The 27,758-nt window shown below is 38.2% G+C and overlaps 1 protein-coding gene and 1 long non-coding RNA gene across 2 annotated transcripts in view; one reads left to right on the top strand and one right to left on the bottom strand.

Moving 5' to 3' along the window:
* Positions 1-8,700: 8,700 nt before the first annotated feature.
* On the top strand, positions 8,701-27,625 carry LOC136876299 (uncharacterized). Its single transcript, XR_010860562.2, has 3 exons — positions 8,701-8,821; positions 16,509-16,582; positions 27,393-27,625. It is a non-coding gene; the product is annotated as an uncharacterized lncRNA (long non-coding RNA).
* ClC-b (chloride channel protein 7) overlaps positions 23,720-27,758 on the bottom strand; it is a 178,769-nt gene continuing 174,730 nt past the window's right edge. Inside the window, exon 17 of the mRNA XM_067150131.2 lies at positions 23,720-27,737. Within this exon, the coding sequence (XP_067006232.2) occupies positions 27,636-27,737 (102 nt within the window). The 3' untranslated portion in view covers positions 23,720-27,635. The remainder of the gene's footprint in view (positions 27,738-27,758) is intronic.

Here is a 27,758-nt window from a genome sequence, read left to right on the forward strand (position 1 = left end):
TGAGTGTTATATAGAGAATGGGTGGCTAGTTGTATTTCTACTCAAAATCATAATCACCACCACTGTCGTATTTGTATGCCCTACACTACCTGACTGAGCTAGGATTGAGCCTGCTAAGTTGGAGCCAGCGCCTCAACCGTCTATGCCACCCAGCCTGGCTGCAAAAAAGTAAATCACACTAAGAACAGTCGGTTAAGATGAAACTGCTAATTTAAGCCCATGCACACCAGCCTACAGTTAGTATCTTATAACCAATATATATCAACCCTATTGTCTAGTTAGGTTAAGCCTGACTGCCATTTTAGGTGCCAGTATTCCATCACCCCAGTGTTAGGATAGGTTAACGCATGGTTAGCATAAGGTTAAGCCTGCAGTCATAGCCAGGGAGTGATGTTAAGACCGCACGTTTACTCAGAGTGTGAAGCCGCACTCTCAGTCAAGGTGTGAGATTAAGCCCCTAAACTTAGCCAATGTATGAGGCCCCACTCTTAGCCAGGGTGTGAAGCCCCGTACTTAGCCAAGTTGTGAGGTTAAGACTCTTAACTTAGTCAACGTATGAGGTCGCTCATATAGTCGAAGAAGCAGGCGATCCTCAGTGGATCGGGTCTGAAGCATGTGATCCACAGGAGATCTTATTAGAAACAAGTGATCCACAGTAAATCGGGTTAGAAGCAAGTGATCCACAGTAGATCGGGTTAGAAGCAGGTGACCTTCAGTTTGTCGGGTTAAAAGCAGGTGATCCTCAGTGGATCGGTTCGGAAGTAAATGATCCTTTCTGTATCGGGTCAGAAGCAAGTGATCTTCAATTTGAATTTTCAAGATAAGGCTAGTTTCTACACGAAACCAATTTTCACTCTAAACTTTATTTCTGTGGTACTAAGGCAGACTCCGATAAGTCAAAAGGCTTGATTTTCCAGGAGGTGCTTTTTTAAAGTTGGTGAGCTCGTTGAAATTCATATCGTATTTCATTACATCTAAACTGAAGAAGGAACAAGTGTTATTCTTATGTATTCAGCAAGTTCAGGGAACAAATCACACAGTTGTCTCAAACCTATGTATTGAATATATCGGAATCTTAATTTTGAGATCAGCGTATTCTAGGGGCACCAGAATCACACCGTGTTTGTCATCATATTCTTCATCGCAAATCTACCATATTAGCATAAACTGATTTTTCTTGTTTAACATATGGGGTTCTGCCTTAGCACCACAGATTTAATCTATTTTCCAAAAAGTTTTTAAAGTCAAAAGTAATTTTTCCTCAAACTTTGAAAAGAAACACTCGGGGGTGAGTTGATCTATATCACCGGTTAGAGGATAAATTTTGAATATCAATTTTCTAGGACCATTGGTTTAGGAGTTATTACATTTTGAATTTAAAGTTTTTTCACCTCCAAACTATTTTTTACTCTAATTTATTAGTAATTTTTACCTCAAAACTTTGAAACAGTGTAGAGAAGAGCAATCTGTTGTAAAGAGGGCAGTTTGGTGTAAAGAAGGGCCCCTGGTGAGCATAACCACGCACTCGAGTTCATTTTTAAAACCCTAAGGTTACCTAGTTTTGCTCAAGCCGGCCAGGGCATCCTAGTGTAAGGAAGGGCAGCCGTTTGGTTAACCCCACACTCTGGTTCAGCTTTAAAGCCCTGAGATTACTTATACTTGCTCAAGCCGCGAAGAACTACCCTGTGTAAGGAAGGGCAGGCGCTGAGATTAGGCCTATACTCTTACCTAGCGTGAGGTTGAGCCTACACTCTATTTCATCTCTAATGCCCTAAGGTTACCCAGACTTGTGCTAAATGTAGGGAAGGGCAGCCGGTTAGGTTAGTTTGAGGTTAAGCCCATGCTCTTTCCTAGCATGATGTTAAGCTTACGCTCTAGCTCAGGTTGGACAGCCTGCTGTAAGGTAAGGCAGCCGTTGAGGTTAAGCCTACACTCCTACCTAGCGTGAGCCTACACTCAGCTCTAAATCCCTAAGGTTACGCAGACTTATGAACGGAAGGGCAGCCTGCTGTAAGGAAGGGCGGCCGTTTAGGTTAACATAGCTTTACTATCTTTTCAAATCGCCCGCGCTGTGACGTTTTAGCCACGCCCCGTTTGATGTAATCATAAGGATCGGGCCCGATCCACAGCGTATGGATTGTGGATGCGGCAGAATCAGTAAAGATACACTACTTTCATTGATAGGCCTTACAAAAATTTCAAATCCTAATGCAACCAATCAAAAGTTTTTGAAGCCGAAAATATTTTTACATTTTGGTTTGTTGTAGTCACGTCCTAGATCGTGAACCATGGACAACGGCTGAGTGGCCTAGTAAGTGCTCCTGAGAGTCGGGATACCAGTTGCTATGGAATGGGAGTGGGCATCTCGGACATATTCTGAGTCGTGGCCCTCCTTATGCTCAGGCGGCTATGACTATACAATTGACCGGTGGTCCATAACCCGTTAGAGGAGAGATCCTCACTTGGACTATGTGTAAGTAGGGTAGCATCCTGCTTCATGAATTTACCAAGCTCAGAACATTTTTGGCAAGCATCGGACCTATGGGAGTAACGAAGTCCCACTCCCATTCGACAGGCGAAGGACTCCTTGGAAACAACTTGGCGAACAGAGTGGAATTCGATGGGGAGCTATCAATATTAATGGGGCTTATGGAAGAAAGAAAGTAGAACTGGCTGAGTCTGCAAAGAGGATGCATCTGGATGTGCTAGGAGTAAGTGATGTTCGGAAGAGATAGGAGATTATAAAGTGTACTTGACGGGTGTTAGAACGGGAAAGGCAGAATCTGGGGTAGGGCTCTTTATCAAGAATACCATTGCACGCAACACAGTTTCTGTTAGGCACGTAAATGAGCGAATGATGTGGATAGATTTGTCAGTTGGAGGAATTAGGACTAGAATTGTCTCTGTGTATTCACCATGTGAGGGTGCAGATGAGGATGAAGTTGACAAGTTTTATGAAGCATTGAGTGACATCGTGGTCATGGTCAACAGCAAGGAGAGGATAGTGCTAATGGGCGATTTCAATGCGAGAGTTGGGAATAGAACTGAAGGATATGAAAGGGTGATTAGTAAATGAGAGGAAGATATGGAAGCTAATGGAAATGTTTGCTGGACTTCTGTGCTAGTATGGGTTTAGCAGTTACGAATACATTCTTCAAGCATAAGGCTATTCACCGCTACACTTGGGAGGCTAGGGGTACCAGATCCATAATAGACTATATCGTAACCGACTTCGAATTCAGGAAATTTGTTAGGAATGTACGAGTTTCCCGCGGATTTTTCGATGATACAGACCACTATCTGATCTGTCGTGAACTAAGTATATCTTGGCCTAGGGTAGAGAAAGTGAAATCTGTCTGCAAACGAATAAGGGTAGAAAATCTCCAGGACGAGGAAATTAGACAGAAGTACATGGATATGATTAGTGAGAAGTTTCGAAGCAGGTTCAGGATATAGAAAGTGAATGGGTGGCATACAGGGATGCTGTAGTAGAAACAGCAAGGGAATGCCTAGGAGCAACTGTGTGTAAAGATGGGAAAAGGCGAACATCTTGGTGGAATGATGAAGTGAGAGCAGCTTGTAAACGTAAAAAGAAGGCTTATCAGAAATGACTCCAAACAAGGGCCAAGGCAGACAGGGATTTGTACGTAAATGAAAGAAACAGAGCGAAACAAATAGTTGTTGAATCCAAAAAGAAGTCGTGGGAATATTTTGGTAATAACCTGGAAAGTCTAGGTCAAGCAGCAGGGAAAACTTTCTGTACAGTAATAAAGAATCTTAGGAAGGCAGGGAAAAAGGAAATGAACAGTGTTTTGAGTAATTCAGGTGAACTCATAATAGATCCCAGGGAATCACTGGAGAGGTGGAGGGAATATTTTGAACATCTTCTCAATGTAAAAGGAAATCATCCTGGTGGTGTTGTGAACAGCCAAGCTCATGAGGAGGAGGAAAATGATGTTGGTGAAATTAAGCTTGAGGAAGTGGAAAGGATGATAAATAAACCCCGTTGTCATAAAGCAGCAGGAATAGATGAAATTAGACCTGAAATTGTGAAGTATAGTGGGAAGGCAGGGATGAAATGGCTTCATAGAATAGTAAGATTAGCATGGAGTGTTGGTAAGGTACCTTCAGATTGGACAAAAGCAGTAATTGCATCTTACTATAAGCAAGGGAACAGGAAGGATTGCAACAACTATTGAGGTATATCATTGATTAGTATACCGGGCAAAGTATGCACTGACATTTTGGAAGGGAGGGTGCGATCAGTCGTTGAGAGGAAGTTGGATGAAAACTAGTGGGGTTTCGGACCACAGAGAAGCTGTCAGGATCAGATTTTCAGTATGCGCCAGATAATAGAAAAATGCTACGAGAGGAATAGGCAGTTGTGTTTATGTTTCGCAGATCTAGAGAAAGCATATGACAGGGTACCGAGGGAAAAGATGTTCACTATACTGGGGGACTATGGAATTAAAGGCAGATTATTAAAAGTAATCAAAGGCATTTATGTGGACAACTGGGCTTCAGTGAGAATTGATGGTAGAATGAGTTCTTGGTTTAGGGTACTTACAGGAGTTAGACAAGGCTGTAATCTTTCACCTTTCCTGTTCGTGGTTTACATGGATCATCTGCTGAAAGGTATAAAATGGCAGGGAGGGATTCAATTAGGTGGAAATGTAGTAAGCAGTCTGGCCTATGCTGACGACTTGGTCTTAATGGCAGATTGTGCCGAAAGCCTACAGTCTAATATCGTGGAACTTGAAAATAGGTGCAATGAGTATGGTATGAAAATTAGCCTCTCGAAGACTAAATTGATGTCAGTAGGTAAGAAATTCAACAGAATTGAATGTCAGATTGGTGATACAAATCTAGAACAGGTCGATAATTTCAAGTATTTAGGTTGTGTTTTCTCCCATGATGGTAATATAGTAAGTGAAATTGAATCAAGGTGTCGTAAAGCTAATGCAGTGAGCTCGCAGTTGCGATCAACATTATTCTGTAAGAAGTAGGTCAGCTCCCAGACGAAACTATCTTTAAATCGGTCTGTTTTCAGACCAACTTTGCTTGGGAGCGAAAGCTGGGTGGACTCAGGATATCTTATTCATAAGTTAGTAGTAACGGACATGAAAGTAGCAAGAATGATTGCTGGTACAAGCATGTGGGAACAATGGCAGGAGGGTACTCGGAATGAGGAGATAAAGGCTAATTTAGGAATGAACTCGGTGGATGAAGCTATACGCATAAACAGACTTCGCTGGTGGGGTCATGTGAGGCGGATGGAGGAGGATAGTTTGCCTAGGAGAATAATGGACTCTGCTATGGAGGGTAAGAGAAGTAGAGGTAGACCAAGGCGACGATGGTTAGACTCAGTTTCTAACGATTTAAAGATAAGAGGTATAGAACTAAATGAGGCCACAACACTAGTTGCAAATCGAGGATTGTGGCGACGTTTATTAAATACCACAGAGGTTTGCAGACTGAACGCTGAAAGGCATAAGAGTCTATAATGGTTATGTATGTATGTATGTATGTAAGGCACTTCTCCAGGAAAGAACAAAACTCGTAACAGTTACCAAATTAAGTAAAATGAATTTTGGTACACGGTTTTAATCATATTCTAGAACACGGGAATATACAAGCAGACTGGAATGGCTTTGTACTAGTTCCCATTATGAAGTCAGGAAAACCTAAGAATGATCCAAATGGCCATAGAGGAACTTGTTTAACTTCTTGTATAAAGAAAATACATCAACACATTTTATTAAACAGATTAATGTAGATCTTAAAATACTATGAGCTACAACCAAAGTTTCAATTTGCATTTTTAAAAGGACGAGGAACGACAGTTGATCTAAATAGTCGATATTTTATTAGCGAAATATAGAAATTAGCATGTTGTCACGATAGGCTCAGATATGAAAGGTGCATATGATAATGTTAATATTTCAATGTTACTTAATAGATTCCGTAAATTGTGTTTTCCGTCAACATTGGTTACCTCCCAGAATTCTCAGCGGCAGAGGCCATTTTGGGACCAAAGCTCTCTTCTTGCTGTAGTCTGCGTGTTATCCAATGCAATGAAATTACATTTATAATGCGTTATTGTGTCGCTCCATATTGTAAAAGTCACTCATCTAAAGGGGCTATATTATTTAGACTCCAGAAAGACTGAAAGAGAAGAAGATGAGGGGGAAATGGGTGCAGAATTGCCGACGTAGTAAGTGGCAGCAAACAAAAGATTCACAGCTGCGTGAAGTTAGTGTAAAATTTGCTAGAAAAAAAGAAGTAATAATGGCCAAGTTTATTCTATTTGCTTTTGTAAAAAGCTTGTGTATGAAAGTATTTTTACTGACCATATCTTAATTATAAGCCTTTCCTGTCAGTTCAGAGTAAAGAGAGCAGATGGAAGGGAGCTGCTAAACTGGAATGCGATCCTTACATTCTTCGACTTTCCTAATCCCTCGAAATCTTTCTAGTGTGTCAGGGAAGTCCCGAACGAAAGAGGGTTGCCTTCAAAGCTTGTATATAAAATTGTGTTTGTCAATTTATTGGGATGGTTATTTATTGTAATAATCTTTCTTTCTTTCTTTCTTTCTTAATCCGTTTACCGTCCAGGGTTGTGTTTTCCCTCGGACCCAGCGAGATATCCCACCTCTACCGCCTCAAGGACAGTGTCCTAGAACGTGAGACTCTGGCTCGTGGTGTACATTTGGGAAGAAAGTACAGGATCTCGCCCAGGTGGCCTCACCTCGTATGCTGAACAGGGGCCTTGTTGGGGGATGGGAGCATTGGAAGGGATGCACAAGGAAACGGCCGTGGCCTTAAGTTAACCACGGAAACCACGGAAAACCACTTCGAGGATGGGTAAGAGGGTAATCGAATCCCCGCCAACTCAGTTGACCTCCAGAGGCTGAGTGTATCCCGTTTCAGCCCTCGAATCCCTTTTCAAATTTCGTTGCAGAGCCGGGAATCAATCCCGGGCCTCCGGGGTGGCCGATAATCACACTAAACACTACACCACATAGGTGGACAATTATTTTAATAGTTTTGTAAATTCATGTCAATCAATGACCTCTCGGATTCTTTAGCACTTAAACACGGTTTTCTTGATAATAGTAATGTAAAATTTGCATAAATTATTCAACGGATTTTCATTCGATTATTATAATATAAAAGTTATCACTCTATTATAATAATAAACTCACGTCCTCATCTCGAGGTGATACAGCTGTTTTTCAAGCAGAGTTGAGCTATATATGTCATTTCAATCAAATACCAGCTCTCCTGCCATTCTTACATTTCTGACAGTACCGGGAATCGAACCCGGGCCCAGAAGACGGCATCTAAAAGCATTAACCGTTACGCTTCGGAGGTGGACACGCTGTTGTAATGTATCGCAATTTTCTAATACGGTATATGCTGTTTTCCTGTTACTAGGAATGTAGCCTAAATTGTTGGTTGTAATATTTATTGTAATAATGTTGTTTTAGGCCACCAAACGGGCTATCACCTAAGATACTTTCCTATCAGCAGTTTACGGCCAGATTTCATACTTGTTTAAATTTTGGTTCCTCCCGCGTACCTATATTGTATTATTTAATTTTAACCATCCGCACTTTTTTGATCATCATATTACTTTAGTCTGTTAGCTCAAAATTATTATGATAATTTTGTGATTTTAATCCCATTACAACTGTTCACAATATGAAACCAAAGTTCTTACAGATGGCAAAATAGATATGTTATCACAATTCGCAGGTTATATTAAAGCTATTAATTACGCCTACATGTAATCAGAGGCAAATAGAATTAATTTTAACAAATTTTGTGTTCCTAAATACATTTTTAATCCGAAACTTGCCTATGTGCAACATGTAAATGCTGTGGTACGCGCCTAGACTTAGTCTCAAAATGGCGGCTCTATAAGCAACATTTGTGCCCTGACCTGTGTATACAGACCTTGATCCGTACTGTCGGAACTAGCGCTCCGGAGAGAAGGCGGCACTCCAGTTAACCTCCGAACACCGCCGTCTCGATCCTCCTCCGTAACAGCTTTGTCTACGTCGCTAGTACCGGAGATTACCGGAGGAGCACTGTTATCACATTGGCCTCCTCTTCACAGCGCTAGTTGAATGAAATAAAGAGTTCGAAATATAATTCAAAATTTTAATGCTAAATGGCATGGCATTACGAAGGACTTTGTATTTCAATCTAACTAGAAGTGTAATAAAGTAACATTGGCCAACTGAAAGGTAGGAATAAAGATGTATGGTTTTGCAATGTTTTGTTGGAAATTAGTTTCTAGGTCCCAGGACCACGATTATGTACTATACGCGAACCTTTTCTTGAACCCTGAGCTCTCTAGTGCTGAATCGGTAGACCTCGGCTATCTTCGACATCCATATTGGCAGCCTTTGAAACACAAACATTAATCGCTTATTCATCGCTGTGCGACATCTGGCGTATAGTTTACGAACTAGTACTGTTGTTTACACAGCAAAGTCAATGCTAGTAACAAGATTCGCATCGAGAAATGTTATATAATTTAAATAATGTATGTGTGACACAGTTCTTGACGTAAGATAATAAATGTTTAGAAAATTCATATCGGTCGATAATATTATCGATTAAATTCAGATTTCATTTCCATCCTGTTGGCAATACAACCGGAACCGGCAGCGGTCACTTCTTACTCCTCAACCCGCAAAATCGGGCTCAAGAAAAGGTTCGTTTATAGTAGTGATAAAATTGATTATAGAAGTTCCTTGGATGTTTCTCTAGTCACCGATATTTGCATGCTATCTCGTTGGGACTGGAACGGCAAGTACGACAATCTTACGGATTTGTTTTATAGGTGCGGTGGAGTCGAACCTCAAGTATGTTGTTCGAAATACCGCATTCAGCAATCTTCATATGATTTATGTTGTTGCCCTTGGTTATGTTGATGACGATTGTTGTGTTTTAGAGGTGCCTAACATCTAGGTCATCGGCCCCATAATGGTACGAAACGAGACGAAATGTAACGACAGTTTAAAATTCCTAAATTCATCCATTAACTAGGATTCAAAAAACACAGTGATTATGAACTTAAAACAATCAATGGATACAACCTGCAAAGCCCCACCTTCCCAGGAACTAACTTAAAACAGTGGTATATACTGACCAAGGGGCTGCTTCCAAAGCACAATCCTGAATCAGTGATGCTTGTTGTCTAATGGGGGTCCAAAATTCAGGTCAACGGACCTTCATAATGGTATTTATCACTAGTAAAGTAGAACCAATGTATTTCTCATGTAACAGTACTATCACAAGTAACGTAGACTCACGGTGTTCCTCACCTTGTGGGACTACTCACAGGTAATGTACTTCGCACAAGTAACGCAGACCTATGGTGTTCCTCACCTGGTGGCCACTAATCACAGGCAACGCAGAGCCATGGTGTCGCTCATATAGTGGTACTAATGACAGGCAACTCCCAGACCCATGACGTCCACAATCAGAGTCTGAAACACCCCAGTGAGGATAGCCTCTTTTTTTTTTTTCTCCCATGGGGTGTTCCATCCAAACCTGGACAGAGGGGAGGTTCTGTCATAGTGGTGGATAGTACACACGGGTACTGTAAACCCACAGTGATCCACCCAAAGACCCATGGTATTCCCCACATAGTGTTACGAATCACAAGAAAAGTCGACTCATGGCGTTCCTTGCATTATGGTACTAATCACAGGTAATCTCTTGGTTCAAAATTCAGCATCCCTTGGTCACTCCTTTCAATCGCCTCTTATGACAGGCAGGGGATACCGTGGGTGTATTCTTCATCTGCGTCCCCTATCCACAGGGGTGCTTGGTTATGTTGTTACCTACCTTTTCATGTACATATTGGTTGTGTATCAAGTCTTGAAAAAGAGTTCCTAAGGATTGTATCACAGGATGGCTTGCAGGGTCTCACAACATTGTAGGCTTATTAAACGTCCAGTGTTTTGGAGAGGTGCGGTATTTCAACTGATGTGCTCAATGCCGCATTAGTACGAAACACGGGTATTTTTACGATTAAGTAACCTGAGTTTATTTAATGTTCTCAATCGGGAGCAAGAAATTAAACTTCCCTTATGGGAACTTAACTTTTGATCAATTGCTTAGGTGGCTGACAACAGGGATAAAACTCTGCTGTCTTTTGAATCAATAAGTCTGTCACGATTGGTCACCAAACTTACTAGAGCAGAAACCCACTGGATAAAAGTCTTGAATGGTGGGTACCACCAGTTACACATCTCAACCTGTGGTAATTTTCAGAATATGTGTATATACACAGCTGAACGAAGTCTAATGTCTTTTGTCGAGTGAATGGTGACAAATTAACAAACACAAACACGCCCGATCATAGTCAAATTCCTTATATTGTAAATAGACTAATTAATAAACACACACACCTAAACAAAGTCTAATCTGTAATGCCGAGAAAATATGCCAAAAGGAGGCCAATAATTTGATATTTCACATGAATTCACCATCATAATTTTGGTGACTGTTAGCCAACATTCATCACGACTTTGAATTGGGACCCACCCTCCAAGAGTTTTATCATGCACTGAGATATGTAGATCAGTAAGGCTGTTTGAGTAAAATGGCGGGGGGATTTAATATCAGCGTATTCAACTCCATTTTGATATTAAACTATTAAGTCTGCTCTGGTAACAGTAACAAAAGGTCACCTGCAGGAAACTATGCAATAATTCTTCCCCAATTGGACCATGATTCAGTTAGATCATAGGCCTATTTTAAGTTATAAACAGGTTAATAATATTCACTACAGTAATGTTTACCTGGCAGTGGGTGTTTTCGTGATGAGTTTGACACCCAGCTTGTTGCTTAAGTTTAAGGGAGCGGAGATTATCAGTGGGATAGAGCCTGGAGGGTGATCAGGGTTTTAAATGAGACTATGGAGTGAGTATGTGGGAAATTGGGGGTGAGATTTGTACATCCTAATAGGTGGTAGGAAATAGGGAGCTACACTCAGGTAGCCTTCACTTGAACAGCAATGGTATGTATAAGTTATGGTGTTTCTTTAGAAGAATTATAGGGAGGTACATTCAGGGAAACGGTGTGGACTAGGATATGATGATGAAAGTATAGGTAGCTGGAAGTAAGGATGACAAAGTTGTTGCTGTTAAACTGTAGAAGTATTGTCAGAATAAAGAATAAAATAAATAAAAAGGAACAAAATTAATTAATTTAATAGATATATATATTTACCAGATATTGTCATCATAAGAGTCTAATCATGGCTAGGAAGTGATGTTATGTATGCAGAAATTCTCTCGTTGAACTGGAGTGTTTATGGTAGAGATAGTATAGGAACGGTAAGAGGTGAAGTATTCATACTGGTGAAAGAAGAATTTGTAGGCTATGAAGAGTTAAGGATTAGAAATATGAAATTTTAAGTATAAGGCTCATCTCTGTGATGAATTATTTGATAAGATAACTGGATATATGGGGAAGACACAGAAAGGAACATTATTGTAGTGGATGATCTAAATTGATCAAATCCTAACTGGAAAGATAGTGCAAATGATAGAAAGTATGACCAACAAATATAAATATATATGAATCTGGGAAGCAAACCTGAATGGGAACCAACTAGATGGAAAAATATTCTAGACATGGTGCTGATAAAACCAGATGAGCTCTATAGACAGTGATAAGATAGATGGAATAAGTAATCACAAAACTATTTTTGCTGTAGTTAAAGAAACTGCAATAAAAAGGAGGATAATCAGTGGAAAATGGTAAATAAAAATGTAAACAGCCTATAGAATGTGTTTAAAGCAATTCTTGAGGAATGTGAAGACTGGTGTGTACCTTTAAAGGTAGTGAGAAATGGTAAAGGTAAAGGTTTAAAAAGAAATAAGAGTTGGGAATGGTTGTGGAAGTAAGAAGAGATTGGAGGAATTACTAGGAAATTGAATTTAGCCAAAAAAGTTGGCTAGGGATACAATGTCAAACATAATTGGCAGTCAATGAATTTTAGGTAAAAATGCATGAGCAGGTATTGGTAGGTACTTTAAGGCAGAAGTAGGTTCCAGGAAGGACATTCCAGAGATCTTTCTTTCTTTTTGATATTTGATTGGGCTCGGTATTTAACTAACACCCAATTCCAATACTTTATAAATGAAACACTTCCGAACACTCAGAAACACTTAGTTATGGTGACTAATAAACACTTTATCTCACAGATGTTAAAGCTGGTAAAACTGTGAACTTCTTGGCTATTATCATGTATGGATTGAACCGTAGTAAGTGGAAGTAACCTCAGAGATCATTAATGAATAAGGAGAGTGTATATGCGAGAACTTACCATAAGGCATGTGAAGGATGTTCAGGAGAGTTTAAATTTAAGAATTTCATTTTTAAGTCTGTATTGAACCGAAAATAATAGATAAGTAAAATTAAAAATCCAACTTTTCAATACTAATATTAAACCAAATAAGTTATAACATTTACTTGGGACTAGTTTCAACGCTAGCGAGTGTCATTTCAGCCAAATATGAGAACAGGCAATCGTAAAAATACGTATCATAATTAAATCAATACTCACATAAACACTCTTAATATGGGACCTATGATGCCCCGAAAAGTATCTGGAGAATACAACTTCAAATAATCACAATTTCAAAATTTTGAAGTCACGATTAGCACGCCACTTAAACACAGTATAACTATCTCAATCGGAAGCCACATTTTGGTCATGCTAGCCCAGGAGGGCAATATAGCAAGAGGAGATGCAATTCTCCCCTAGTACGTCGGCACTGCATTGTGCTTATCACATGTATGGCTTGCAGTGGTGTCGCTACCGGCGTGCTAGCCGACCAGTGTCTTGGAAAAGGTGCGGTATCCAACTGATGAGCCCATGCCACACTCTGGGTGAAACACTGGTAATTTTGATGATTGAGTTTCCTGAATTTTAACTATCTCAATCGGAAGCCACATTTTGGTCTTGTACAGTATAATCCTCTTCATTCAGGTTAGAACTTTGGAAGTAATGAGTTCGACTTAGAGCTGTAAGATTTTCAAATAAATAAAAAGTCTTGTCATAAATTAAATGTTATACAAAGGTCGAATCACATAACTTACAGAATTTCTCTGTAAATATGACAGTCACAATTAGAACGACACTTAATTATTTTATTCAAGATGGAATCTTGAAAGTGCTGAGTTCTACTTAGAGTAGGAAGATTCTCAATTTAAATAGAAGGTCTTGTCACAATTGATCAGAAGCAGAAATGAAACGTGTATACAGTTTCTTTATAAAGAAACAATTTTACGATTGCCTGTTCTCATATTTGGCTGAAGATGACGATCACCTGCGTCCAAACTAGTCCCAATTAAATGTTATAACTTATTTGGTTTAATATTTCTATTGAAAAGATGGATTTTTAATTTTACTTATCTGTTGTAAAGGAGAGGGTGTATAAGTCTCTGGTAAGACCGCAGTTAGAGTATGGCTCCAGTGTATGGCACTACTTGATATGAAAACTAGAAAAAAAGTCAAAGGAAAGCAGCACAATTTGTTCTGGGAGATTTCCGACAAAGGAGTAGTGTTACTAAAATTTTGCAAACGTTGGGGTGGGAAGACTTGGGAGTAAAGGAGACAAGATGCTCGACTATGCGGTATGCTTTTACATTACATGTTATAATTCTCATGTTAGGTCCGTATTGAAATATACGTAAATGCAAAGTATGTTACAAGTGTTATTTTTAATATCCACCTATTCAATACCTTAAATCTTATCATAAAAAGTTACAAGGGACATGTTTCACCCATATTAAGGGCATCATCAGCCTCCAACCCAAACCTGTAAGGTGAATAATCAGGATCCTGATTGTTCTTACAAATCATAGAAAGAGGATATCAATGTAGGTATTTGTCTAACATAAAATTATTAGAATGTCCTTCGTTAAAAGCTACAAAAGCAGTTGGGAATGGTACGATTTTTGTGAACTTGTGACATGAAACTTGATACTATAATTTTAACCAAGGACATTCTAAAAATTTTATGTTAGACAAACACCTATATTGATATCCTCGTTTTACGATTTGTAAGAACAATCAGGATCCTGATTATTCATCTTACATACAGGTTTGAGTTCGAGACTGATGATGCCCTTAATATGGGCAAAACATGTTCCTTGTAACTTTTTGTGATAAGATTTAATTCTTAATTTACTAGATCTCTTTGTATCAAATAGGTGGATATTAAAAATAACACTTGTAACATACTTGTATTTATGCGATATGCTTCGAGCTGTCAGTGGTGAGTTGGCATGGAATAACATAAGTAGAAACTTGAGAGGAGCTTTTGAAAGTAGGAAAGATCATAATATGAAGATAAATTTGGAATTCAAGAGGACAGATTGGGGCAAGGACGAGGAGTAAGGGATTGGAATAAATTAAAAAGGGAAATGTTTGATAAATTTCCAAGTTCGTTGAAAATACACAAGAGAAAGCTAGGTAAACAATTATAAATAAATGTAAATATAAGGTAAACAATTGATAGGGAATCTGCCATGTGGGCAACCACCCTAAATGCAGATGATTGATTGATTGATTCAGTCAGCAGTATATAAAAGTTGGAAATAAGGATAATATTCAGGTAGAGGAGGTGACTAATACTGGCAAAGTACTGAAATTTACCTCTAATAATTAAGACATTTACAAAAAAGATACAAAAGTTGAAAGCTACAAAAGCAGTTGGGAATGGTAAGATTTCTGGGGATTTACTAACAGTAATGGCCTGGGATATAGTGCCGTGCCATATATGAAATACTTATCTGATTACTGTTTGCATGAAGGAGGAAGGAGCTATACCACATGAATGGAGGGTTAGTATAGCACCCCCAATGTACTGTACAAAGAAAAGGGAGCTAAACATAAAACCGATTTTAAAAAAGCTACGAAATGGTGAGTTGTTTGATGCTCGCTGAGCAAATTTCGACAGAGGTAAAGGTTTGACAGTTTACCAACTTAAGTGTGTTAATAGTAGTGTTTGAGATTTTGATTCAATAATATACAATAAAACTTTCACCAATGGAACAATATTACACATGTATTACATTTAAATAGAAGTACAGCAGGATTATACAAGTGAAAATCTTTTAGTATTTGACTACACACTGAAAAACTAACAGACACTAAAGAGACGCTGAATTTGCATGGCAAGCGGGTGAATCATGCCTCAGTGTCCATGACTTTAGCAAGATAGACCACAATGGTCAGCACTCCCCCTTTGTTCTTACTTTAGAATTTTATCAAGGCTGTCAAAAACAATGAACGGCATTTTTAAAAAAACTTTTAATATGTCAACACCCAACTTTTCCATCGATCGTGTTTTTTAATCACCTATTTCACTTTGAAAATTTTAAGATATCTTCTTCATGTATGCTGGCTGAAGATGAACCATAAATGATTGAAACATGTCCTAGTCTTGCTCATTTTAATGAGTGTAAATTCCATGTAGTTTTCTTATATCAATATTTTTTTTTTCTTTTTCCAACCTGCTTTACGTTGCACCAACACAGATAGGTCTTATGGCGATAATGGGATAGGAAATGGCTAGGAATGGGAAGGAAGCGGCCGTGGCCTTAATTAAGGTACAGCCCCAGTATTTGCCTGTTTTGAAAATGGGAAACCACGAAAAACCATTTTCAGGGCTGCCGACAGTGGGGTTCGAACCCACTATCTCTCGGATGCAAGCTCACAGCTGCACGCCCCTAACCGCACGGCCAACCCGCCTGGTTTACACTGTATGGAACAGGTGGACCTACACAAATACATTCTTCTAAAGAATTCCTTTTTTTTTTTTTAATTATCACATGGTACTACTACTATTTTTTTGCTTGTAAATAGCTATACTATAGTTATATATTCACTGGGACCCCAGAAGGGGAAAAGACATGGCAAAGTTTGGCAGCCATCTCGCAGGCGATACCTGTTGTGGATAAAAATAAAATATTTTTCAGAAACACATTATTTTGCATTTTCCACTCAGTTTCACACTTTTAAACATTTAATACACTTTTTCAGCATTGTGGCCAAATTTCACATTTATTGCAATTTCAAAGACCTGCCATCTTCTATATATTGGCAATCATCAGGTTTTGTTAATTAAATCCAGTCTATATCCTTGTGCAATTAACATATATTATTCTACACTCTTTACATTTTTGCTTTCTTTAAACATTGAGGTACAAAATGTTTGAAGTCCTCACTAGAGCTACTTTGAAAAGGAAAATTTATTTTCTCTATAATATCAAGCAAGTATTTTACAATCCTCCTTAATTCTATACAGCTTCTATTGTTGATATTATTTTAAGGCTGTTTTATCTTTATTTTGATTTTGTGTGTCAAACATCTCTGTGTCATCTCATGGATGATTATTAAAATATTAAACATCTTTGTCTTGTATTCAAAATGACATGGCATATATAAACAAACAAAGCCTTGTATGTTTCAGGTAGGCCTATTTCACTAAGGAAAGCTCAGATCTCCTTCGCAGGTAGCCTATTCAGGAGCTGAAAATGGTTGCTGGTATGTGCAGATTTTTTGGGGCTGATATCTGTATCCTAAGTAATTTCATTTTATTGTGTATTTCTTAAAGATGTGTGGTGTTTTGTAGACCTCTTACAAAGTACAAATAGTGTTATTAAAGTTCTGATTGTATGAAATGAGTAAAACCTAATAGTTCAGTTGGAAAGACTACATTCATAATGGTGCAATGTCTTCGGTATAGGTGCTGTGAAACTTCTTACTTGTCCTCCGTGTAACAGCTCTCTGCATTCAATACATCCTTTTGAGTGCTTTTTTAAAGTCAGAGTCTTGTATGTCCTGCCAGAGCGACATCCTCTGCATAGATAAAGCTCTTTGCCCCTTGTGGGCGAGGCTGATCATTGGTGTAGATGTTGAAGAGTATAGGAGCTAGCACACTCCCTTGTGGAAGGCTATTCTTTAAGTTCCTCCATCTACTCCTGTGGCTTTGGAATTCAACAAAAAAACCTTCTGTTCTGTAGAAAGCACTCAATCATTCGGGTGAGTATATAGTCCTTAGTTATACTGTGCACTTTACGAAGCAGTATATGGTGATTAATATCGTAGGCTGATGGCAAGTCAACAAAAACTACTCCAGTGACTTTGTTGTTTTCATAGCCGTCTTCGATATATTGTGTGAGGTGCAGTACTTGGGAAGTACAACTTCTCCCTGGTTGAAAGACGGCTTGTTCTGATATGAGTAGTCAAGACAGTCTGTCCAGAATCATTCTAAGATTTTGTCTAAATGGCACAACAAAGAAATTGGTCAGTAGTTCTTTTGATCACTTGCATTCTTGCCAGGTTTAAGTATGGCTATAACTCTTGCTTTTCTCCACAGTTTAGGAATTTTGCAATAGTTGATGCAGTTATTGAATAAGTCTAAGAGCCATTGCTTACTGACAGGACCAAATCTTTTGAGTTCCTCAATACAAATGTCATCAAGACCTGCTGCCTTACCATTTTTGCATTTATTCAGCGCTCTATGTAGATCTTCCATAGCAAACCGGTTAGAGAGAAGACTGTTTTCCTGATTAGTCAGCTTTTCTTCTTTTTGTTTTGATCCTCTCCCAGCTTTATTTGATTTGCCGCTCTCCACGAGCTGTCTAGCTATTTGATTTGCAGAAACCTTACTGTGTACTAAGGTCTTAGTTGTATCATTACTGAGGTGTCTAAGTTTCTTCCCATATCCAGCTCTTCCATTAATTTAATCCATTGGTTACGTTTGGATTCTGAAATGGAGGAAATAACACGCTGTCCGCTGTGGATAGTTTCGTCACTGAAAGGATCTTTTTTGAAAAGGTCTTGATATTCCTTCAGCAAAGTGGATGTTTCAGAGGTAAGACCTTGAATGTAACTGGTCCTACATCTTCTAGGAATAGCTTTTCTGGAGCAATACTGGACGACTTCCAAGAACTCTTCTTATACCTCTGGAATGGGATCAAGTGTTGTAATCCTCTTATCAAGCATTGTAGTGAATTTTTGCCAGTCTGCCTTCTTAAAATTGTACCTTCACCTGAAGTGCACAGTGTGTGGGCGTATTGCTGGTACCAATTGACACATAATTGGGCGGTGTTGTGTGTGAGGAATCGATGTACAAATTGACTTTATGCTTTGATTAGCTAATTTCTCGCTCACAAAAATAAGATCAGGGTTGTATCCACGTTGCCATCTACCACTATTAAAAGATGGAGGAAGTTTATTATCATGGATCAAGGATAGTCTGTGCAGTTCTGCCCACTCTAGTACGGCATCTCCATTTGAATCATCTTGAGAATAGCCCCAAACAGTGCTATGACTATTAAAATCACCAACAGTAACAGATGGTTTCTGACTGCTGAAATTAGCAGGAGGATTAAATGAGAATATCTCATTGGGAGGCTTGTAAACAGAGGAAATTGCAAGGTTACCAACTTCTAAAGTAATTATTTCAACGTTATTTTGTTCTGTGATGGAAGTCGTAAGAATCTTAAGATCTGGTTTGGCAGAGATGGCACTACCATACTGATCATGAGGTCTTTCGGCCACTAATTTCATTCCTTGGATCTTAGGGCGCCGTTGATGAATGTCCCTATGTGTTTCCTGAACACATAATAAATCACATTTTTGGGTATAACAAAGGTTGTGTAATAGCTCTTCTTTACACGTTGATAATCCTTCTATGTTTACAGAAATAATTGTAATGATTGGCTCTGATACAAGCCTTTCCCTATTGTTAGAAAACATCTTACTCATCTTATATGAATTGTATTGTTTCTGGAATGCTTACGTTCAGTTAGGTAACGGAAATTCAATTCCGACTACGTATGCAGGGGCACCACGAGCAGGAATCAGCTTCACCCCCTACTTAATTATAATTGGTACCGATTTCGACCAGTATTCTTGGTCATCATCAGCTGTTCACAAATAAGTATAAAAGACAATGCACAGGTAAATAAATCCGTCAGATGCTGGTTGTGAAGTACTAAAACACTTTAGGGAGCACTGTGTGTTGAAATTTCAATGTTATGAATAAGTCTAGAATCAAATACGTATTTTTCAGTTGCAGTTTATGAGGCATTGTATAATTTTAGGGGACAGCACTGCGTATCGATAGTTCTGAAAAACTTGAAGTCATAGATCAAATACGTAAATGTAGTACGGAGCAAGTTTTTGAAGAGTAGCAAGAGGTATGTGCCAATTAGCACTGCGCTTCCAAAAGTTTGTGGAAATCTGATGAAAAAATTTTGAAAGTTCCAGTATCATGCCTTTAAATGCTGATATGAATTATTTAATCTTCACATTTTGTTTATACATATTTGTGATTGGGTGAAATTTCAACACACAGTGCTCCCTAAAGTGTTTTAGTGCTTCACAACCAGCATCTGATGGATTTATTTACCTGTGCATTGTCTTTTATACTTATTTGCGATCGGCTGATGATGACCAAGAATACTGGTCAAAACCAGTACCAATTATAATTAAGTAGGAATGTAAAACTTACATTTCTTATTTTAATAGTACTGAAAGGTTGAACCATCATTTATCTTCTTTCATCTTAATAGTGAACTCACTTCAATACGGAACACTATGAAAGAGAGATGCAGAGAAAAGAAGACTGTGCATATAGCTTTTTCCACATTTAAAAGTGCTATCATTTGAGAACTGCACAATCTTATATGGTGAGCACTAGGCAGCCACAGAGTCCCAGAGGTATATTAGAGAGGATGGATCAAATTTCTGTACCGTAACATCACAAGCATGATTCAATGTCCAGCTGAGCTCTTGCCGCCTTTTAACATCACCGTCGGCATTAATCAAGTTCATAACTCTCGTCCCCATTCTTCAACCTTTGTATGGATACAGCAAAACTTACATTCAGTCTGATGTGGTACTTCTACAGAAGCATAGCCTTGCACTTCAGTGACAGATGGAAAACTGGAAAAAGAGGTTGGACAAGAATGGGCTGTGACTCAACATCCAGGGTTGCATTCACAAAATATTATTCTCCAACTCCACGTAAACTCCGAGTTCACTCTATCCGTTCACAAAAGTAAAGAGTTAACTCTACAAGGTGTTAGAAAATGCATTTGAGTTAACTCAAGAGTGTAGTCTTTTTACTCCATGTAGATTTAACTCGACATGCGCAGTAATAAATTCATTGGTGGCAGTGAAAAATATTAAAATACGAGTATACTGACATGCCAATGAATTCAAATTATTTTCTAGTTGTCGACAAAGAAAGAGATATTGAATGAAGGAGATATTTTTGTTCAAAACAGGAAAAATAGGTACCAATTTTAATAATAGGCGAAAATGGCATGGTCGAATATTTATAATATCCATGTTATGATTGATCAGCTGATTTATTAACCTCAACTTTCTAAGATTTTCTTGGTAAATGTATAATACGTAACGTTATTTTAGGTGACCTGAACGAGACCAATTTTTATCAGAAATATCACACAGTGCATTTATAACTCTCATGAAACAGATCTGTATGAATCAGGTGCTAAGAGCCAAATTACAACCAGAAATTGCTTTCGTGGGTCTTGCAATGCTCTTCCTTGTTCCCCAATTTCTGGTTTAGAAAGTTTAGGGCCAATGACTGAGTAGATGTTCGAATGCTGATCCCGGCAATCTGAAATGATGTTTATATTTAATTTTGTCGTAGTTAACAATCTAATCTACATTGTTAGTTGTCCTAAATAGCTTATCATGCACTAGTGCAGAGCCGATATATTGGTATTCATCATCAACGTAATCACATTGTTCCCACGAGATAAAGAATAACTGATACTGTCTTAAGGCACAACTCTGTGAGGAAAGTAGTAACAACTCATATAGCACGCTGCTATGAAGAAACTCGCCTGAGAATTAGACATTAAATTCCTCGCAAATGAGGTTATGGTAAAACAAATAACCTTCCTTAATTGATTAGCCATGTTCTGTTACTCTGTATTCACTAAAAGTGTTCACAAAATACCATTACTCAGAGTTAACCTTACTAGTTACTCTGCGATACTCTACTCGTAGTCTTGTTTTGTGAACGCAGCTCGGAAGTCAGAATATCTAATATATGTCCCACCAATGTTTTCTCTGACATCCAGATGAGGGTCAGCACAGCATGGTCCAAGTGGAGACAGGTACCTGGTGTCCTCTGCAGTAACATGATTCCTGAATACCTGAAGGCTAAAATTTATAAGACAGCGATAAGTAGTGATGGGCAGTCTGAGACGAGGTCTCAAGATTCCTCGGGATTTCTCGAGACTAGCGCAGGTACTATTTCTCACGAGAAATTTCGAGAGGTCTCGAGAGCATTGTACGGCGAGCAGCGTGTCGTAGGCCTACAAGTAGTTGGAGTTGAATGTTGTTTGTGCCGAGTATGCGAATAGCCAACCACAGACCTTCTCCATTTCGTAAATACGTGTCAACAAGTGACTAGGGCGTTCATTTGTACCGAGGTCTATTTTGATGCAGTATAACGTAATTATAAAGGATACGCATTCTGGCATCGTATGCACTGGTAGGTACACGAATGAGTGGTTTAAGTACAGAAACTGACGACTACTGTAGGTACATGTACCTGCATACTAGAGGCGTGCATTATTCGAACTCAAGATGAGGCAAGATATGCCTTGCTGCATATGCAACCACCATTACGCATGAGTGGAATGTGTAATCTAAAATGCTTCAGTTTGCTCGAATTCTTTCAACAGGTTGGTGTACATCGTTATCAGACCCCACATTCAATAACAGATGACCATTGCTTGTCTTTACCGATATTTTGGTGACGAAGGAAATAATTCCTTACAATGTTATTAGAGTATTCGCGTCATAATTAGGTATACAATAATAAAGTTTTATTATGAATCCACCTGTTCAATACATTATAATGTTGTTACATTAAAATAACTTCATTAGTTAAAAAGTTATATATGGGACATGTTTCGCTCCCTTATAGAGCATCAGCTTAGTCACTTGCAATCATAATTAGTCACTTGCAATCATAATTAGGTACCGGCACTTCGATACATGACAGTGCAATGTGAAATTGTGTCTAGTTGTACGCGACAACTTGAAGACTATGTCCGAAATGCAACGTAAGTCGTGGATGTCGGTTATTTTGAAGAGATGTCACATAGTACAGCTCGCTGTGTTGCTTATTCAAAGGAAGTGAAATACGTTGGCAGAAATACTTCTGGGATGATCCGACACTTAAAAACATACGGTAATGTAAATGAAGAGGAATAGTCACAGAACACCTCCGGCCCAGTCTGAATCACAAGAAGCTACCCTATCGACAATGATTGTAAGGCATTCAGGTAGTTTTACATTCTTATAACAGTTATTAACAAATTATATGAGTTATTCAGTTAAGAAGTCCACCTGACATAAATCGTGAACAGTTTAAGATACTGACATTCTGTCTTCACTTTTGTTAATGGCATAAAGGAGCTCTGTTAGGGAATCTGTCATGGACAACAAAATATTTTTGAATAAGCAACTTTGGAAGACGCTTGTTTTCAAACACCTTACCCAGCTTGATGGAAGGGCAAACCGATGATGATGATGATGATGATAGTTCAACATGCAGTGCTTTCCTAGGCTTTTGACAAAATTTATCATCACACGTTTCCATATGAGAACTGCTGATGATAACTATCAAGCTTACACTCGTAGTTACTGGGACGTCGCACAGCTTAAAGCACACTAGAATCGGTCTCGAGAGCGTTGCCCATCACCCCTGATGAAAGAATTTGAGCAAAGTTGGACATTTTAGATTACACGTTCCACTTATATGTAATGGGGGTTGCATATGTGGCAAAGCAGGTCTTTCCCGTCTCAGGTTCGAATAATGCACGCCTCTAGTATCCAAGTAGGTGTACATCCTATCTACAGTTATTCACAAATTATGCATGGTTATTCAGCTAAGATGTCCACCCCAAATAAGTCGTGAATAGTTTAAGATACTGACATTTTGTTTTCACCTTCGTTAATGGTATTAAGGGGTTCATAGTTGAACACGCAGTACTTTTCCAGGTTCTTGACAAAATGTATTGGCTCACACGTTTTCATATGGGAACGTTATTTCACGCAATAACTGCCAATGATATACTATCAAGTTTACAGTCGTAGTTACTGGTACGTCGCACAGCTTGCACTACAGGAGGATCGGTCTCGAGATCTGCGACGTCAGTCTTGAGCGAGAGCGTTGCCCATCACTAGTGATAAGACCAGTTGCTCTCTATGGAGAAGAATGTCACCCTTTGATGAGGAAACACTGATATATCCTTCATGCTATGGACATGAAAATGTTGTAATGGTCACTGGGACCAACTCTCTCGGACCATGTCAGAAATGAAGATGTGCGACTTGGACTTTGGTGCGGCCCCAGCTCCCAAAAAAACAAAGGCGCTTGACTTCAGTGGTATGGTCATTTTATGTAAAGCAATGATTATTCCATGATAAAAACAATCCCCCGGTTTGACCCAGGGGGATGCTGACCATGAGAGAGACTGCTGAAGTGGTGGATGGACATCATTATAGAAGGCATGCAAGCTATGGGTTTCAACATTTAAGATGTCCTAGACAGGGCCAAATGGCGAGTGTATCAGAACAGCAGAGTCCATTTGATGGAAAAAAAAAAAACACTGTAGAGAGTCCGTTTTTAAAATTTATTTCTTATGGCAATAAATATTTCTTTATTCTGTATTGAACAAAGTATTTTACAGAATCAGATCTTTAACAAAGAATAAACATACACTGCAGAAAAAAATAAATATTTCATATTATTAGAGCCCTTTAAAATAAACCTGTTAAATGTAATAATAGCTCTTCTTTGGCTAAAATCTTTACTTGTAAAAATTAGGGTACACTCCAAATCCTGCAACACTTCTCTATTTTTTAACACCTAGGGGAAACCAGCCCCTTTACTATTCAGATAGCATAAAATTCTTGGTATAAAATACTTTGGAATGTGATGTTCAAATTTACATTTACTCTTATTAGCAAAATAGGTCTGAACACAAATGACAATGCTGTACATGCTGTGAATTAATAAAAATACAATTAGTTTTTGAGTGAAAATAGAATGCCATATTTCTATGTGAAAATGTGTTCTACAGTGAACTGGTCAGTAAAATTACCATTACAAGGGTCTTGTATTTGAGTTATTTTTTATGTCACCAACCTATGCTGGAATTCATTTCTACATCCTTCAGCTCAGTAGGGGAGGTTCTACTCAACTGTGCAATCCAGCCAGCCATTCTTGAATTCACTCCTCAAAGAAAATAATCATTTATATAGGAGCATACAAATTTGTTGTGGTATACAAATTGAATCAAAAGTAGAATACAATAACTGTCAATACAAAAACTAATAAAATATTCCTTCCAAGGAAGGGGAGTACAGTAAATAATATCCCTGTGATACTTGAAACATTATCTCTCTGGATAGCGATACCGTTGCACTACCAAAGATATTCAGTAGCGCGGGAATCATCTGTGATGTCCTGTAGCTCTCAAAGGAGTATCATTAAAGGTGCAAAAACGAGGATCCTTAAGCCTAATACCCTTGGACTTGGAAGAGAACAACAGTTAATCACGGATGTCCAACAGGAACAGCTTGCCAGAAATAGTTGGAAGTAACATTGTAGCAATGTATACTAATATATTAAGATCATCTATTTGGGCCTACTAGCTATGTAATAATAATAATAATAATTATGAAATTATAAAAATGGGTTTTAACACCTAGGAGAAACCAGCCCCTTTACTATTCAGCAATTATAAAATTATTATTATTATTATTATTATTATTATTATTATTATTATTATGACTGGCAGCATGTCAGTGCAGTGGTTGTGATTTCCACGTGAAGAATCGCATGGCCTCAGGAAGGGCAGCCGGCCAAATCCAAATTGGCCTAGGGTGGCTGTTCCGGCCTCAGAAATACCCGAGAACAGCAGTAGAAGATAATATGTTGGATAATTTAATGAATGAATATTTATGCATGATAAAGCAAAATGATGCTCAGGCACTTGACATTTAATAAATAATAGTAATAATAGTAATAATAATATTATTTGCTTTACGTCCCACTAACTACTTTTACGGTCTTCAGAGACGCCGAGGTGCTGGAATTTAGTCCCGCTGGAGTTCTTTTACGTGCCAGTAAATCTACCAACACGAGGCTGACGTATTTGAGCACCGTCAAATACCACTTGACATTTAAGAGCAAATTCAAAACTTTCACTTGAACTAAATAATATCCTTAAAGTACACCCAATTTCAACAGGTCTATGCAAAATTATACTGTGCTTACATTACTCAAAATTACTGAATTGATATTACAACTCGGAAATATTAATGGTTGCTTGTACAGTACACTTATCACAAGTTTCACAGGCTTCAGGTTGTCATTGGCTAAAACATCGAAGCACAGTTACAGTTCCTGGTTATTCACAAGATTCACAGGAATGTTGTTAAGCCTAGTACTGACAGACTGAGAAAAACTTCCTGCCTGGGTTCGCTGCACTGAGAACAGCAACAACTGTTACACAAAAATAAAATTCGTGAACACTGTATAAATATCGAAGGTGATAAATAAGCAAGTTTCCCATAATTATATGAAAATAGTATTATTTGGTTTTATATTACAGTAATATTCTATAAGAAAAATATAAAAATTTAAAGTTGAAACTGCCAATCCCAATAATTTTGTGGTATGAACCTTAAGACTACACTATCCATAACAAATAAGAAAAAATTTTTTATATCCTTTATTTTATATAAGAAAGGAAAGAAATCTGTGTCCTAACCACCTAACTGAGGCATGAAATATGTAGATTAAATTCATACAGTGCGAGCTTTAGTCTAGTTGCTGATTATTCCTGTGCAGTGTTTAGGTTGGTGGGTGATACAGGTGCCTGAGCCCATGTAGCCCAGTGGTGTCAGTCTCGGCTAATCTGCAATAAGGTTTCGTAGAGTGTGATTGCTTCTTATACAGCAGTAATAGATTGGTTGTGTATTTCCAGACTCCTGAATTAAGTGTTGAAGGTATTATCCTGTGCTGTAAACTTTTACATGCAATTCCCACCAAAAATTTTGAAGATTCATGAGGATGAATTGCAGAGAGTGAAGTGGAATAACATCACATGCTACAATGCTTGTCTACAGACTGAACGGGAGAATTTTCAACACTCAGGCCTGGTTTCATCTACATGGGTTAAACCTAAAACTCCCGAGTTGCAGTTTAAACTCTAGATTAGGATTAGAGTTAACCCCTCCTTTCACCTGAGTTAAACTGTTAACACAAGGCTAAAAGCAAAGTATCCACACAGTTCTAAAAAGTCCCCTATGTACACTGATGAGTACAGCAGAACAAGCTTTTTGCCAAACAGCTGCGATTTCAACATGCTCCGCTCGCTACAGTGATTCTCTCGTAGACGGTGGCGCCAATGCTACCTTTAGTGTATTATTTACTCTTATGTTCATATCAGAAAGGAGAGGGGCATTGTAACTGATGTTCATGGGGCAATAGTAAAAGAACCAACCAGCACCCATGCGTTCGACAAAAATTAATTAAAAGGTTTTTTTTCTCTAACCCTCAAGTTGTTGGTCTAATTTTTATATACAGTATGTAAAATATATATATCATTTGTACACCAATGTGTTAAGAGACAGTGAAAGGAAGAACACTGAAGATTGACTCCGAATGATGACTCCTCACTATGAAGGCAGAGTTGCCTCCAATTACGGTCCTGTTTTAAGTATGTTAGATTCGAACAGAACCACTTTCTAGTCTAGAAAAATCAGGTACCAAAATATAATGAGGTCCATTAATCCTGCTGTGGCAATTTCTGAATATGTAATTTAAATACCTATTCATTCTTAACATGAGGAGTTTCATACAGAACCTAATGAAAGTCATCAATATGTTAAATTTCCACATTAACAACTTACTATCAGTATAAGAAAACCTATCTTGAATTATACATAATATGTAGTTCCCACATTCAACATAATACACACTGTATTTAAAAATTACAGACTTGTGCATTTTCACAAAGTAAGGGTACAGATGCTTATGTCAAATACTGAGCACTCATCCATTAATAAGAATGAAATAATATTTACATAAAGAAATATTTACAGAATCCTTGATAAAAATTACCTGCTTCAATAACTTGTAATAGAATCATAGGGATAAATAGTAGTTACTAAAAGAAACTTGCTCTTCTTAGCCTAGCTCGATAATATCTTAGAAAAATAGACAATATACAAGAATTATCTTATATCGTATATACTTAAATATTGACTTCTTTGGTAACAGGTCCATCCTCATTCAACAGCAACTTGGCAGTGGCAACAGCAGCAGAAGAAAATGCTATCAGTGGCCTGAGCCACATGGAATATTACATCCTCCTCCTGCTCATTGTACTACCAGTTAAGCTGTTCTTCGCTCTGTGGGCTTGGCTTGGATGGGAACTCTTCAAAAATAACTGACAAAAAGAGCAATACTATTTACAAATAAAATAACTATTAAAATATATCTTAAAATATCAACTTGCTATGTTCAAATTTTTTCAGATATCATCAATTCCTCGAGACCCATTCTCCCCCTGTGTTTCCACACACGATATCTAGCTAGATCCTTCCGCGTAACCATGCCAATGACCTGCAGAAAAAAGACAAGAAG

The sequence above is a fragment of the Anabrus simplex genome, chromosome 6 (assembly GCF_040414725.1).
Source record: "Anabrus simplex isolate iqAnaSimp1 chromosome 6, ASM4041472v1, whole genome shotgun sequence".
In the NCBI taxonomy this organism is placed as follows: domain Eukaryota; kingdom Metazoa; phylum Arthropoda; class Insecta; order Orthoptera; family Tettigoniidae; genus Anabrus; species Anabrus simplex.